Source organism: Cebus imitator, unplaced genomic scaffold (assembly GCF_001604975.1).
Source record: "Cebus imitator isolate Cc_AM_T3 unplaced genomic scaffold, Cebus_imitator-1.0 Scaffold45, whole genome shotgun sequence".
Classification (NCBI taxonomy): domain Eukaryota; kingdom Metazoa; phylum Chordata; class Mammalia; order Primates; family Cebidae; genus Cebus; species Cebus imitator.
This window is the reverse complement of record NW_016107360.1, coordinates 902,021-919,412: the sequence shown is the minus strand read 5'-3', so window position 1 is coordinate 919,412 and position 17,392 is coordinate 902,021. Positions and strand designations below refer to the sequence as shown.

The 17,392-nt window shown below is 37.7% G+C and overlaps 1 protein-coding gene across 1 annotated transcript in view; it reads right to left on the bottom strand.

Moving 5' to 3' along the window:
• Positions 1-5,851: 5,851 nt before the first annotated feature.
• TSPAN13 (tetraspanin 13) overlaps positions 5,852-17,392 on the bottom strand; it is a 34,257-nt gene continuing 22,716 nt past the window's right edge. Inside the window, exons 2-6 of the mRNA XM_017526916.2 lie at positions 17,062-17,229; positions 16,322-16,402; positions 15,551-15,664; positions 14,277-14,390; positions 5,852-6,976 (exon numbers count right to left, since the gene is read on the bottom strand). Of these exons, the coding sequence (XP_017382405.1) occupies positions 6,902-6,976; positions 14,277-14,390; positions 15,551-15,664; positions 16,322-16,402; positions 17,062-17,229 (552 nt within the window). The 3' untranslated portion in view covers positions 5,852-6,901. The remainder of the gene's footprint in view (positions 6,977-14,276; positions 14,391-15,550; positions 15,665-16,321; positions 16,403-17,061; positions 17,230-17,392) is intronic.

Sequence of the window (17,392 nt, the reverse complement as noted above, 5' to 3'; positions counted from 1 at the left end):
AAGCTCTCTGAGGGTTAAGAAGAGGAAAAAGAGTTTTCCCTTCCATAAACAAATATTTTCAATGACAACTTCTAAGCGATTCAAGTTTCTTCCACAGTACAGCAAAGTATTTTTTTCACTGGACTGACGCAAAGTAAGGTTAACTTCTTAAAATTTACCGAATGGCAAAATAACACATACAAATGCTTTTTAAATATACATAGGAAATCAAATGTTAGCAGTTGTAAGCAAAATGAGTCCCCCTTTAAAAGCACTGAAGAAACACAGAGCATGAGTAATTAATTGACTTTGTCCCAGTCTCCTCCACTACTGAGAATTTATCCTAAGGAAATCATTCAACAGAAACAGTTCTGTGAAGACGCCAATGGTAACATTATTCAAATGTACCAAAGAAAAGCAACCTCCAAAAAATATAATGGTTACACGGTAAATTAAGACAAAATGCATTACGTTGTCATCTATTAAAATAATAAACATAATGGTAAAACAGAAAAGGCCTAAGTAAAAAAGAATTTAAGACCCTCTATGGTATAATTGCAACTACAGGAAATGTGTACATACAAGGTTAAAAATAGAATTGAGGTAAGTCGTGGTGGCTCATGCCTGTAATCCCAGAGCCTTGGGAGGCAGAGGCAGGCAGATCACTTGAGCCCAGAAGTTCATGACCAGCCTGGCCAACATGGAGAAATCCTCACTCTACCAGGAGCACAAAAAAATTAGCTCAGCACAGTGCCCCCACGCCTGTAATCCCAGCTACTCGGGAGGTTGAGGCACAAGAATCCAAGGGAGGCAGAAGTTGCAGTGAGCCGAGATCATGTCACTGCACCCCAGCCTAAGCGACAAAGAGAGACTCTGTCTGCCCCTCCCAAAAATAAATAGAAGATACAAACATGGAAATAGTTGTTCTAAACTCACTGAAGTATTAGCAATGCCAGTTCTTCCTACCAAACACCCCTACTGTCATCTCACAATCTTTCATTTGCATTTAGATAAATTTTCAAGTGAAAGTATATCTTGACTATTTCTCTGACTACAGAGAAGTAGAAGAGTATTAGAAGACTGAAGAGTACTATTTCAAAACAGCCAAATAAAAATGTTAATAACATAGTGGGAAAGTAAAATGGTGTAGCCATTTTTGCTTTGTGGAAAACAATATGGTGGTCCCTCAAAAAACTAAACATAGTACTACCATCCAACCCAGTAATTCCACTCTTGGGTATATGCTTATGAACTGAAAGCAGGAACAGATATGTATACACCCACATTCATAGCAGCATTACTCACAACAGCTAAAAGGTGGAAGCAACTCAAGCATCCATCAATGGATGAATGGAAAACAAAATGTGACCTATACATACAATGAACTATTATCCAACCTTAAAAAAGAAGAAAATTCATGGCTGGACCTCATGGCTCATGCCTGTAATCCCAGCATTTTGGGAGGCTGAGGTGGGAGAACTGCTTGAGTCCAGGAGTTCAAGACCAGCCTGTGCAACAGAGCAAGACCCCATCTCAATGGGGGAAGAAAAAAGAAGAAGAAAATTCTGGCGTATATAACAATATGGATGAATATTGAGAACATAATGCTCAGTAAATAAGCCAGTCACAAAAGGACAACTACTATACAATTCCACTTATATGGGGTACCCAGTTTTCACATAGAAAGTGGAGTGGAGGTTGCCAGGGGCTGTGGGGAATGAGGAGTTATTGTTTAATGGGTGCAGAAGATTAAAAGTTATGGAAATGCATGGGGGCGATGGTTGCATGACAACATGAATGTATTTACTGCCACTGAACTATAAGCTTATGAACGGTTAAAATGATAAATTCTATTTTTTTTTTTTTTGAGACGGAGTTTCACTCATGTTACCCAGGCTGGAGTGCAATGGCGCGATCTCTGCTCACCGCAACCTCCGCCTCCTGGGTTCAGGCAATTCTCCTGCCTCAGCCTCCTGAGTAGCTGGGATTACAAGCACGCACCACCATGCCCAGCTAATTTTTTTGTATTTTTAGTAGAGACGGGGTTTCACCATGTTGACCAGGATGGTCTCGATCTCTTGACATTGTGATCCACCCACCTCGGCCTCCCAAAGTGCTGGGATTACAGGCTTGAGCCACCGCACCCGGCCTAAAATGATAAATTCTATACTATATATATTTACCACAATTAAAAAGAAATCAGTTTTATCTGAGATCCAACAGCTTGGGGGAAAAAACAGGGATTAACTGTAAAATAAAATGTAGCTAACATAAATCATCTGTACAAGTCATTTACACCGATGGTCAACATGCCTAATTAAACCATTTTGACCTATTTCAGAGCAACAATCTTCTTCAAATGATCATCTATGACTGTCTAACTCTGTTTTATTTCTTTCTGGAATCCAGTAATTCTAAGTAGTCTACTGAGAGCCCTCTAACTAGCAATCACTGATAAGAATACAAGTCAGGAGAAAATCATTAAAAGCTCTAAGGCAAGAACAGAACTTTCTTCAGTTCAAGGACCTTGACGTCAAAGTCCCAGTCAAGTCAACTTACCCTATTAAAAAGGCTACCTGCCAGCTGGGAGAAATGGCTCACGCCTATAATCCCAGCACTTTGGGAGGCCGAGGCGGGTGGATCACGAGGTCAGAAGATCAAGACCATCCTGGCAAACATGTTGAAACCCCATCTCTACTAAAATACAAAAATTAGCTGGACGTGGTGGTGCACGCCTATAATCCCAGATACTCAGGAGGCTGGGGCAGGAGAATCGCTTGAACCAGGGAGGTGGAGGGTGCAGTGAGCCGAGATTGCGCCACTGCACTCCAACTTGGCAACAGAGCAAGGCTCCATCTAAAAAAAAAAAAATAGGCTACTTGTCAAGTTAGGACTCCACGACCTGGGACATGCAAGATCCTAAAAGTAAGCAAAGTGGTTTTACACTCCAAGTGATGTCAAAGTCCATTCTTTCACATATATTTTAACTCACAGGACTCAAACCCTCATTTGAAAATGAATTCCAAAAGCTGGTTTTCTAAGGAGAGTGAAGAGAAGTGGCCTGGCGCATGGCAGAGGAGTTTGATTTTCCCCTTTCTCATATTTTCAAGAGGTATTTCAATGACTACAATTTCTCAGTTGTGACATTTAAGAAAAACATTAACATGACAAGCCCCGTTCTCTTCTGTCCCTCTCCTCTTCTCGTGGAGTGGAAGTACCGGGGGGAAGGATGGATTGCCGTCTTAATTGTATTTAGAACATATTCACTAACACATATTGTAATTTCATTTGGCATAGAAAGGCTGGCCTAAACTTTATCTGTTAGCTCCAAACATACTAAAGACAGAACAAAACTTTACACCAACCCCCTCACTTATCCAGAACACAGAAAAGTTGGTTTTTAACTTTATTGTCATCTCTAACAAAACAATTCACACGCGAATGATCATGTGTGTACAATCACAGTAACTAAAAGTGTTTTTCTCCTATGAAATATTATGCAAAAATGTGATTCTAACTTTTTTAGTACCAGCTAAAAATTCAAACAGTTTCACGTATTTAGTGTATTTTCAAAAGAATGAATAAACTTTAACAGAGTTAAACAAATATTTAGAAAAATTGTAGGAGGAGGTTTTGGCTCAAGGAAACGAAGAACTAAAAGCCACACTTCTGGCTTCCTTTCCTTCTCTGAAAGGTTCCATTCAACAGCATGTAACTTAGGTTTAGCATGCAAAACCGGTTTTCATACCAAACACATTGTTGCTTAGATAACAGAGTATCTGAGACGAATTTAAGGCACAATGAGCTCAGATTTTAGAAGTTACAGCTGAACTCTTTTTTCCTTTGTATTAGTATTATGTTTTCTATTTAAAATTTAACCCTTAACATCAAGGCTGACTGGGCAAATGTTCCAAGAAATGTTCCTCAAAATGGAATGTGCAAACAGAGAATAAGAGCGTTTTTTTGTTTGTTTGTTTGTTTTTAAGTAGTATAATTCCTTTTTAAAGAAATGCTAGGTTTAGGAAGAAAGGACATCCAGGGTCTGGGTTTGCCTTACAGCCCTTTGTTGTAATTCAAGGACAGAGCCTGATCTGAAACTCACCCTCCTCTGACACTACGTGTTTGTGGCGGCATTTCTGTGCACGTGGGCGGTGGCCCTCTCTAATCCTGGGATCAAGCTGACCTTTGCAGGGCCATCTGGGATTCAGGATGGACTTATTCAGAGGTTTTTGTCCACTGAGTATGCACCCAGACACAAAGATGACAGGAAGCATCACAGAAGGTGTTGGGTAATCTATCACCTTCAGATCTGCCTGAGAGAACCAAAAAGCCCAGATTCATTTCACAGCGACAACCTTGGTGCTTGAAAATGTGTATTTCTTGAGTGGCTGTCATTACCCACACTTATAATCCTACAGTTTAGCAGTCCTAAAGATTCATACTTCCCAGACCCTGACTTTCTTTTTCATTAACTTATTTTACTAAAATCTTAACATCTTTTTAGATACCTTTACATATTTATTTAATATTTAGATACACATTTTTCTTAGCCACAGCGTTTTAAAATCCTAATTTAACGAACTCAATTTCATGAAGCCCTGAGCATGATTAAATGCATTTTGTCAGTACACCAGGCTACTTTCAAAAACGTGTTTAGACTTCTCACCCTGACGGCCGTTCTCTTTGCACTTTGCTTTTTAAGTAACACACTTGAGGCAGGCCAACATCAGTCACTTCATATTTGAACAGAAGAGAGACCTTCCTTTGTTAGAATTTCCGGGATGCATCATTTAACTTCAGATGATGCATAAAGCATCCTGGGTTGACCCACATAAGGCCACTGCAATCAGAGCACAAACCAAGGTGAAGGCCGATTCTCTATGGAACAGTGCTTCCCACGTATAATCATTTGTACCAAGGAAAGTATTACATTAGGAGATTCCAGAGCCTTATAAGAATTTCAAAATGTAACAAAACAAACATGGAAAATGCCAAATGCCTTAAAAGAAGACAGAATTTTAAAATCTCCCACCTAGATGACAGGTTGATAGGTGCGGCAAACCACCATGGCACATTTATACCTACGTAACAAACCTGCACATTCTGCATATGTATCCCAGAATTTAGAGTATAATAACAAAAAATATTAAGAAAATCTCCCTTCATGTGCCACTTATAATCACATCTTTTGGTATGAGTGGGGACACTGTTAAGGCTACCCCAGAGCTCACATGATATTGTGAAAATGGCGCAATTCTGTCTTCTCGGAAGATTAGCTAGTGTTACAAAGTCAGGGAAGTGACGAACCTACAAAATCCTCTAAAATTCTATAGATCAATCACTTACCCACTCTTTCTTGGTCTAAAAACCTAGTAAGACAATAAAATACCACATGCTACCTAGAATGTAAAACAAGAAATTAACAATTTTTGGTAATGGGAAAAATCTTACATATTTTTCCCAAATAAATATTAATGGCTCCTCTTTTTACAAAAGTGCCCGACACTGAATACAGTAAATTCCAGGTGCCACTGAGCTTCAGAGACCACGAGTTTCAAATATTTTTCAGCAACGGAAAAAGAAAAAAACATTTAGAGAAACGCAGAGTAAAAATATATAATTCAACTATCTATAATGTAATTTTCCAGACAGTGTTTCCTTCCTTTTTAGAAGAACTTTTTCTCACCATGGAGATAACATTAGCCACTGGAACATTTCAAGAAAGGATTTGTGGATGACTACCAACAGATATTAATGCTGGAAATTTATTTCCATAGCTTGATTATACACTAAAATAGCAATACCCAGCTCTAAGTCCACCAAAGAGAACTCAAGCAGAAAGAAAAGAATTCCACGTCACGTAATTCGTCGATCAGTTCTTCCATTACTTTCTTTTAATTCAAACATGCATACACAAAGAAAGGTTTCTGTCCTTTAATTTTTTAACAGAATATACAGAGCCACATGATATAATTTCCATTTCAAATTATGGGGAATCACATTCAAATATGCCTAGGTTTGACAAGTTGCTGTTACAATACTGAGAAATTTCATGAAAAAGTATTTAACAATTTTTAAGATAATCAAGTATCTTTCTGCTACATGGGCCAACACATTAATAGTAACTTGTTTAAAAATGCAGTCTTTTAGACTTCAAATTATTATAAAACAATATCAAGATTATATAGATATACTTCCTGAATTACTCAAACTCGTTCCATTCTGATGGAAATGTTACACATTAGAACATTTCAAGAGACCACTTCTCCCTTGCACTTACCTGTAAAAGTCAAAAGCTAAATCACAATTTCCTAAGACGTAACCATTTCTAGAGTACATTGGTGTAATCATAAAAGACTACTACAAGTAAATTATCGTTTACATACTAACACATTTTACCACAATACATCTTTCCTAAAAAGACAAAAAAAAAAAAAAACCAAATTGGGAATTTGGATTTCCCTTAACGTAATAGAATCTCATACTTTCTGATTTTAATAAACTTCAACTCTTTTTCTAGTAGGAACTATCTACACAACACAGTGCTACATATAATTATACCAGTGAGATGTATACCAGTGAGATGTACGTTTAGATTCACCAAATGATCAACACAGTGGTGCCAAAGTTTTTCTGCAGGTAAAAATGCTAAGAAAGGCCACAGTGGACAGTGCCCGACACTGAATACAGTAAATTCTAGGTGCCACTGAGCTTCAGAGACCACGAGTTTCAAATATTTTTCAGCAACGGAAAAAGAAAAAAACATTTAGAGAAACGCAGAGTAAAAATATATAATTCCACTATCTATAATGTAATTTTCCAGACAGTGTTTCCTTCCTTCAACTGGCAAATCGAGCTTAACATAAAACTACAGAAAGTAAACAGGATCAGAATACGAAAGAAAATCTTCCTTGTTTTCTCATCAAAGGAATGCACTAGGATTAGCACGGGGATCTTTCTGGTTCCTGTATCTGTAGGTCAGCCAAACACCCAGGATCTGGAATGGGAAAAAAAAAAAGAAGAAAAAGAAAGTAACATTTATGTGTATTTATTCAGTTTATCAGCAAAATAACTCTGGAACCTCTGAATCCCTTTGCATCTTTTGTTCAAAGGGGAGAGATTTTTCTTCTTTTTGAAATGAAGGAAGCCAAATGAGAGGCACTAAGAAAAAATTAAAGTGAACACTGTGGTAAACTGCCCCCAAAGGCTATTGTGTCCTAACCCCTAAAACCTGAAAATATGTTCCCTTACAGAGTAACACAGACTTTCCAGGTGTGGTTAAGTTAAGGCTCTCAAGATAAAGCAATTATTACCCAGGTGGGCTCAATGATATAACCACAGGGCGCCTTCTATGAGGGAGGCAGGAAGGACAGAAACATGGAGAGAAGTCACTGTGATGGCAGAAGTAAAGGGAAATAGAAAGAGAAGCTGCAACTCTGCTGGCTTTGAAGATGTAAAGGGGACTGTGAGCCTGACCTCCAGAACATGCCTTTATTTTAAACTTTTGATTTCCAGAACTGTAAGACCATACATTTGTTGTTTGTTTGTTTTGAGATGGAGCCTCGCTCTGTTGCCTAGGCTGGAGTGCAGTGGATCACCGCAGCCTCCATCTCCAGGTTCAAGTGATTCTCCTGCCTCAGCCTCCCAAGTTGCTGGGACTATAGGCGTGCCACCACACCCGGCTAATTTTTTGTATTTTTAGTAGAGATGGGTTTCACCATGTTAGCCAGGATGGTCTTGATCTCCTGACCTTGTGATCTGCCCACCTTAGCCTCCCAAAGTGCTCCGGTTACAGGTGTGAGCCACCACATCCAGCCAAAATTTGTGTTGTTTTAAGCAACTAAGTGTGTGGTAACTTGTTACAGCAGAAATACAGAAAACTAATCTAAAGTCTCAGTAGTCTAAATAGCTAAAATAGCATATATTTTGATAATTCAGGAATAAACTAGGTTCAGGAAAATTTAAGCAACAGCAAAAATATTAAAATGAATAAATTTTCCAACACAGAAATTTAAAATTTAAAATGTTGTAATTCCTACCTCTCTCGGTAGGAAGAGATTAACTGTTATTGTGCAATTTCCCACACCAAGTCTACTAAACTGTTAGCCAGTATAGTTTTTCTCATTAAGAAATGTGTGATCTGTTTCTGTTTCAAAGTTGGTTTATTTTAAATAATTGAAAATTCTAACTTTTTAGACTAAAAAAGATACAAAATTTTAATAGAATAAAACGAATTTTAAACTATATCTCCCACTTTACATGTGTGCCAACTTTTAACCTAAATTGTTTATGTGACTTCATAGCCACCATTAGCCCTTTTAAACTACTTCTAGAGAATTAGGCAAGTCCCAGAGACTCCCATTGACCACAGTAAAAATCCACAAATCACTATAAGATTCGTAACTGGCAGTGTTTATAGCTACAGTATGTATGGGCTGATGGACTGAGGTTTGCATGTTGAATCAAGGAAAGGTAAGCCTAATTTGAAGACGTGGAAAGTCATCTTTTTTGAAGTCCATCTAATTGGGGAAAAGAAATTTATTTAACAAACATAACAAAGAGTTCTTTATGAAAGGCATCATTCTACAAACTAGAAATTCATATAATCCTCCCAACAGCCTTCACAAAATAGACACTATCAATGTCGTCATTTTAGCAGTGAGGAAACTGAGGCAACAAGAGGTTAAAAAAACGGAGAATAATCACACAGGTCCTCAGTGGTAGAGCCCATGTTCAAACCTGGAACCCATACGCTACCCCACTTTTGTGGTTTTATGCCACAATCTGACCTGTCACTGGCTGTCCTCAGCCACGCCAGCTGCTACAACACGGAAATACTTACATATCTGCTGTTAAACAACTACTTCTTTGAGGCCCATCCCGACCTCAACCTGCCCAACCATCATTTGCCAAAGCCCCCGACCTTGAAAATTTTTGGCACAGGGAGCTCCTGGTCAGAATTTTTGAGGGTGTGAATATTTTGATTATCACCCCTAGATGTATGCCAAATGTAAATCACAGTCCTTAGGGGAAGCAACGCTACTCATGATCTGGAGCCACATTTTACCAGAATTGTATTCCTCCAGCTCGGCTCTAAGTCACAAAAGGGGAAAATCTCTCCCCTGCCTTGCCCCACTGTTCAGAGGAATGGAAAGGGAGGCCATATCCAAAATGCAAAAAGATCAGAATTGGATAATTATTGAACTTCAAGCTTACAAAAGTGCTTATGATTTATGAGCACTTTTCAAAGGTAATTTTGATTAGACATCATCATCAACCCTGCTGTCTCTAGAACCTACGCCCAGTGTGCAAAAGGTCACCAAAATATATTGCTCATAACATGAAAATGTATATGTAGAAAAATAAAGTATATGTAGAAAATATGCAGTAAGTTCGTACTCATTTTATTAAATATAGAATAGGCAGAAGGAAACATGCCAAAATATAAATGATTATTTCTGAGTAGATAATTTCAGTAGCTATGTTTAATTTTTCATCTTCCTAATTTTTTGCATTTTCTCAAGTTTCTACAAAGAACATATATTAATCATCATAGCTTTTTTTTAGATTCTAAATGAATGTTTCTCTTCTGGTTTAAATTTATTTAAATAAATACTTCAAATCAAATCTTTCTGTTTCACCTGTGAGAAGTCAACAGCTAAGTAACCTCATCCCTTCAAATTCTGAGAGTCTATGATTTTGTGAAATATTGAACAGAATATGAACTTAAAAAGTGAGAGAGCCTATCAAATATTCACCATCCAAAAAATACCAGGTGGCATAATATAAAAATCTCTAGCCAGGCTTCAAAAGGAGATAGTATGTAAGATACAAAGCAGGATTCCATGAAAGAACACTTTAGAAATCTAAGACTCATGAGTTCTATTTTTAAAGAATTCATATTTTAAAAAATAGCATAACTGAAGGCAGTGTTGATCTGATGACAAGAAAACTAGGCTGCTCAAAAGAACTAAATTCTCAAAATAAATTCCAGATATAAAAAAGAAGCCATGAGGCAAAATTCTGATAACTGCTGACTCTAGCTGATGTGTGGAGGGAAATTAGTCACTCCAATTTTTCTCTATCTGTATATTTAAGTTTTGATAACAAAAATCTATGGTTTTCAAAAAAAAAAAAAAAAACAGAAATGCACAGAATTATTTTCAAGCTGTATATAATTTTTCTAGAATTTATGTCACAACAAACTCACAAGTCAGCTCTTTCTGAGAAAAACTGAAATGAAAAAATGGTCAGAGGAACTTTAGAAAAATGAATACTGGCCTGAGGGCAATGGCTCACGCATATATTCCCAGCACTTTGGGAGGCTGAGGTGGGCAGATCACTTGAGGCCAGGAGTTCCAGACCAGCCTGGCCAACATGGTAAAACCCCATCTCTACTAAAAATACAAAAATTAGGTGGGCATAGTGGCACATGCTTATAATCCCAGCTACTCAGGAGCCTGAGGTGGGAGAATCACTTGAACCCAGGAGGTGGAGTTTGCAGTAAGCCAAGATTGCACCATTGCACTCCAGCCTAAGCGACAGAGCAAGATTCTGTCTCAAAATAAATAAATAAAATAAATATTTTAAAAAATAAACACTAATCTTGGTCTTTTCTCCCTATGTTGTTAATGACAGCCAAATGTACATATTTCATTCTTGATGAGGAAAAAAAAACTTGAATAAAATATATGATAAATACACATACATATATAATGTACTATAGATGACCATATATTATATACATTATACATATATAGATATTACGTATATACTATACGTACAAATGCAATTCATGTATTACACACATTTTACGCACACACACAATATCAAAACAAGAAAGGACTTTCTAAGCATAAAATCAAAGAAATAACCCATGGGGGAAGAAAATGATCACTTGAATTTACACTTACATGAAAAGTAAAATCTTTATATAAACAAAAAGCCATTAAAAAAACATAAGGTAGGTAAATGCCAAAGACACTGAAAGCAGAACAAAGCAAAGTACACGGAAAAATGGAGAGGAAAGAGGAAAGGGAGGGAAAGAAGTAGGAAATACAAGCAGAGCAGAGCCTGGACTTCCAGGTCCAGCCTTCACAGGACAAGCTGTACGTGGCTTCTCACACAACCCACCTCCAGAGGTTAACCTGGGTTTTCTTATAAAAATTCTTCTGTTTTGCATATGCTATTTTGAGTTTGTTACATGCAATCCAAAGGGCCTAAGACAGACTGGGCTCAGGGACTCACGCACTTTGGGAGGCCAAGGCAGGTGGATCACCCAAGGTCAGGAGTTTGAGACCAGCCTGACCAACATGGTGAAACCCTGTTTCTATCAAAAGTGCAAAAACCAGCTGAACATAGTGGTGGGCGCCTGTAACCCCAGCTACTCAGGAAGCTCAGACAGGAGAATCGCTTGCACCCGAGAGGCAGCAGTTGCAATGAGCTGAGATGGTGCCACTGCACTCTAGCCTAGGTAACAGGATGAGATTCCTTCTCAAAAAAAGGAAAAAAAAAATTGCATATACAGTATGGTCAAATTAATGAGCCACTTTTTCATAGTGCATAATAGTAATATTATTTTTACCTCAGACTGTCAAATATGTTTTATAATAAAAATATAGAGAGTTAATGCTGATTCAAAAGTTGGTGGGATTTCCCATCAAGCATTTAGGTAAAATTTACCAAACTATGGTCAGGCGTGGTGGCTCATGCCTATAACCCCAGCATTTTAGGAGCCAAGGCCCAGATGGGCAAATTACTTGAGACCAAGAGTTTGAGAACAGCCTGGCAATATGGTAAAACCCCATCTCCACTAAAAATACAAGAAATTGGCTGGGTGTAGTGGTGCGCACCTGTAATCCCAGCTACTTGGGAGGCTGATACACAAGAATCACTTGAGCCCAGGAAGCGGAGGTTGTAGTGAGCTGAGATAGCACCACTGCACTCCAGCCTGGGCGACAGAGCAAGACTCTGCCTAAAAAAAACAAAAAAACAAAAATCTTAAAAAAGATATACTGAGTCATATGTTACTTCACGAAATGTATTATAAGGAAAAAAGCTAAAGAATACAGATACCATATACAGGATGTTGACCATGGAATGTTTTTACTATAGTGACTTATTAAAGTAATTAAATAAACACACTAAACTCCAACCATAAAAATCACTTGCAATTTTTCTGATTTTCTTTTAAAGATACATACTTATTCTTACAAACTGTACCACGTATTTCTATAATGATGTACACAATCTCTTAATTATTCTCTACATGTTATTCTGTTAGCTGTTTTAAACAGGACTGTGACATGGGCATTTAAGCATGACAGTAACGGGTATCTCACAGTGTTTTTTATTTTTATTACTATTATAATTATTATTTTGAGACAGAGTTTCGCTCTTGTTGCCTAGACTGGAGCGTCCATGGCACGATCTCAGTTCACTGCAACCTCCTTCTCCTGGGTTCAAGCCATTTTCCTGCCTCAGCCTCCTGAGTAGCTGGGATTACAGGCATGCACCACCACACCTAGCTAATTTTGTATTTTTAATAGAGACAGGGTTTCTCCATGTTGGTCAGGCTGGTCTCGAACTCCCGACCTCAGGTGATCTGCCCATCTCAGCCTCCCAAAGTGTTGGGATTACAGGCGTGAGCCACCACACCTGGCTCAGTCTTTTTTATTTAATAGGGCATAATATGCTGAGTTACTAATTTATTAATGGCCACAAGATGTCACAAGTTTTACAGGTACTGATTCCTTTCACCAATCACAACCATCCTGTGAAGTAGAGGCTATCATTAGCCCATTTTAAAAAGTTGCTCTTTTTAAAGATGAGGAAAGAAAAGCACCAAAAGGTTAAGTGACTTGCCAAGGTCACACAATTAATGAGCAGCAGCACTAGGTTTTCAACCCAGACAGTGCCGCTCCAAGCCCATGCTTTACCCACTGCTCCTCTGCAAAAGGCCTCAATTTAACCAGAATGTTGCTGAGGAGCACAGGCTGGCTCAAACGTTTCCTGTTACAAACGATAAACGTTATTGTGTATTCATTTTACATAGTTATACAACTGTCTCAATGAAATAAAGTACTGTAAGTGGAACTGATGAGTAAAAAAAAATTTAATCTAGGCTGAGTACAGTCACTCACACCTGTAATCCTAGCAATTTGGGAGTGTAAGGCAGGTGGACCACTTGAGGCTAGGAGATCAAGACCAGCTTAGCCAATGTGGTGAAACCCCATCTCTACTAAAAACACAAAAAATTAGCTGGGCATGGTGGTTCATGCCTGTAATCCCAGCAATCTGGAAGGCTGAGGCAAGTGAATCACTTGAGGCCAGATGTTTGAGATCAGTCTGGCCAATATGGTGAAACCCCATCTCTACTACAAATATAAAAACTTAGCTGGGCATGGTGGCTCACGCCTGCAATTCCAGCTACTCAGGAGGCTGAGGCATGGGAATCGCTGGAACCCGGGAGGCGGAAGTTGCAGTGAGATGAGGTCATACCACTGCACTCTAGCCTCAGTGACAGAGTGAGCTTCTGTCAAACAAACAAACAAAAATTAATCTTGACACATATTGCCAACTCAGAAGCATCAAAAAATATCTATGGATACTGAGAGTTTAATAAAGACATTGAGGAATTAGCACTCCTTAAAATTATCAAATAATGTATGAGTGGTTTTATTTATAGAGATATATAGTATAAAATGTATTAGTTGGTACAAATATGAAGTAGTGTATGATATAGTATATATTAATATATTAGTATCGTACATATATGAATGTGTACTATATTCATATGTGAATATATATGTTGATATATACATATATGAAAAAATAGTGATCACCTACAGGTTTTAGAAGGCTGGGAACAAAGAAGAATGAAAAAGGTATTGGAAGGCAATTTTCCAAAGCACATCTTTTTATACATGTATGTCTATGTATTATAGATATTTACATACACATTAAACAATGTGAATATCCTACCTCTTCCAAATTAAATTTAAAATTATCATTTATCATATAATTCTAGCAACAGAAAAGACTATAGAGGTTATTCAGTCTAATCTCCTCATTATTTCATTCAATTTTACATAGAGGAGACAGATCAAGCATTTCACCCGGTCCTAAAGTTGGTGCTACTGATAGATTTGTAAGATCTTCTGATTCTAAACCAAGGTTCCTCTTTTTACAGTGCTAGTTCTCAATGAAAATACTCACCCTTTACAATAATCAAGGCCCTTTGCCATACAAAACAGGAATCTCTGTGACAAAGGAGGAAAACTGTTATTTGCACATACCTCTGTAAAACTGAAGAAGAGGCCAATGCCACCAACAAATCTCAAAACCTCTCCAGCGTATTCTCCTATGATCGGAGCACATGGCGAGCACGGGTGGTCACTTTTAACACAGCTCTGCAACCAATTAAAGTAAAAAACTTTTATTTCAAAATACATTTATAAAAAGTGCATAAAAACTGCATACACACAAAACTGGTGTCTAAGAGTACTACATCCAATTTGAGGCCTTGGTTTTTTAGTGTGCAAATCTCTAAGATGGCCCCCAAGACTCCCCCTACCTCCCGCCTGAACACACCCAATAAGCTCACCGCTCTAGAGTAAGGGTGGAACTTGTGAATATGATAGGACAGTCACTCCCATGTTACTTTACATTAGATAAGACTCCATTATGCATTACACAAGATTCCATCGTAATAGAATGGAGAGATTCTCAGGGTGATTTTGATGCTGCTACATTGCGAAAGAGTAACAAAGGACCTAAGAGCGGCTTCTAGTCTCAGAGACAGACCTCCAGCCAACAGGCAGCCAAAAAAAACAGGGGTGGTCCCACAGCCGAAAAAACTGAATTCTTCCAACAGCCACTGAGCATGGGGAGAGGACCCCAAGCTTCAGATGAGACTCCAGCCTCAGATCACACCTTGATTTCAGCCAGGTGAGAGAAGACCAGCCAAGTCTGACCCAGGGAAACTGTGAGATAATAAACGGGTGTTTAAAGCCACTAAATTGTAAAGCCAGTGTGTTTCTATTGCTGTGTAATAATTCTTACACAGCAACAGGAACATGACACAGATGCCCTACAAGGAGATAATCTCACAAAAGCAGCCTCACTGAGGAAATATTCAGCTTAGGGCTCAGAGAGGTGATAACAAGAGTCTCCCCAGAATATGAACCCATGAACTGACCTACTGCTACTTCTCTTTCGCAACTTGTTCTAGGAGGAGAAGGATGGGAAGAAATTAGGGACATCTACTCAGCACCCTCTGGAGTGGGTATTTGAGAACAGGCAAATGATATAACAGAGGACATGGAAATATAATGTAAATATATAAACACACAGAAATGTCAGCATCATCATCATCAACATCAATATAGAAATTCTCTACCGTTTCTTTGGAGATTTCAAATATATATATATATATATATATATATATATATATATATATAAAAAACAATTCTGAAATACAATTGAGCATCCAAAGCTCCATTTTTTCCACGTTAATCATTATTCATCTGTATGTAATACATTTCCAGAAACATTTATACAATGTACTTACAGCCAGACAGGTGTCATTTGGGTTAAAACTTCGGAACCCACAGCAGTTTAAATTTCTCTGGATGTCATTTCGAGCACTTGCTGTATTGTTCCAACCAACCTCAAGAAGCTGACCCTAGAAAATGTATTTAATATACAAAATGTGTCATCCCTGTATAAAATGTATAAAGCTAGACCCTGTGACTTTTAGTACTAAGTGTACCTAAAATAAATAATTTTTATTTTAAAAATCAATAAAACTTTTCCAAGGCTTACTACTCAGTCAGCAGCAAAAATTAAGGCACTATTTCTATCCCAAGAATGAAAAACTCCTAATTTTTATATGCAATTTAAAAGAAGCACTCAGTTCAAAGGCATAATTCTCAGAGTCTTAACAAGGGAAAACTGTTGCTCCAAGACAGAAACCTAGATTTGTCTCCTAGATTTGTCTGCTTGAAAAGAGTCATTGCTAGAATGGAACGGCAAACATTCTGGAGCAAATGTTTCACTGCATAATGGTGGGAAAAGATTGGGGAAACATCTTCTAGCCATAGCACTTTTTACCCAGTGAGAGCAAAATCCAATTTAAAAGATACAGAAAATGGCAACACTTGATGGTGTCCAGCTCCCACCAGCTGCACTAATGCAAAGGGAACAAGAGAGTTTTGCTATCCAACGTGAAGGTGGCATTGTGAGCAAGATGAAATTATTTTATATTCCAATCATTTCTCTCCTTTTTTTTCATACTCATGCTATGTGGGGTAATAAAGTAGAAGACAAACTCTTAGCTTACCTGTTGCTCCTGGTTCAGGGCTAAACAAGCACAAGATACAGAAAACTGGACAATAAATACAAGTAAGAGAATAATCATATACTGAGAGTCAGAAGTTAAGGATACTTCCAAATATTCTTAAAATGGCATGAAACAGAGGTACAGGGGTACTGACAACTTTAGAATGCACTAGAAGCAATGAACCCAGAATATCTGAGATTACGGCACTTATAGAAAGTTCAAAAAGGACAGACATATTATTATTTTGGTAATATACAGTTGGATTAAATTTATATAGAAAAATACTGATGATAATTATATAACTAAAATAGATTCGAATTTCATTTAGAATAAAATTAAAATTCTTACATATATAAAACAGAAATAGGTATAAATACATGTAAGCTTTTTTAACATTAAGTCTAAAAAAACAATGAAATTCTCAACCAAACATTAATGTGTAGAAAAGGGCCTAGAAGTCACCAAATCAATTCAATTTAACTCTGAATTTACAATACATAAATAGGACTATACTGAACTTGCAGAATATATTCTTCAGGATGTCACAAGGACAGAGTGAGAATATAAAAACATACAATTACATCATCCTAAGAAATGTTCCTAACAGTTCTTGAACAAATATGCCTAAGACTTGCTAGGAGTTACTTCCTGGCAATAAATTTCCTAGTGATAATATTAAACTAGTTGTAACCATTAAGATCTTAATCAAGGGTAAAATATTGATTTTAAAAAAAGGATACAAAAAATAGCAACACCTGATGGTGTTTTACGGCTCCGATCAGCCCCACTAAAGCAATCAGGAACAGGAAGATGCCCACGGCAATGACCACTCCGACCACTCGGAGACTGGAAATCAGCCCGAAGCCAATGCCCCACGCAGCAATTCCAATTAGCAGCAGACTAACCAACTGCAAAAACACCCGGGGCAGGAGTAGAGGACAGGGAGAAGAGAGAATGGGAAAATGCCAGTTAATTAAATATCAACAACATCCGTCAGGTACCTATTTAGTACCTTACAAATAAGCACTAATGCTTAATACAAGAACACACACAAGATCTCAGTAGGTAGTA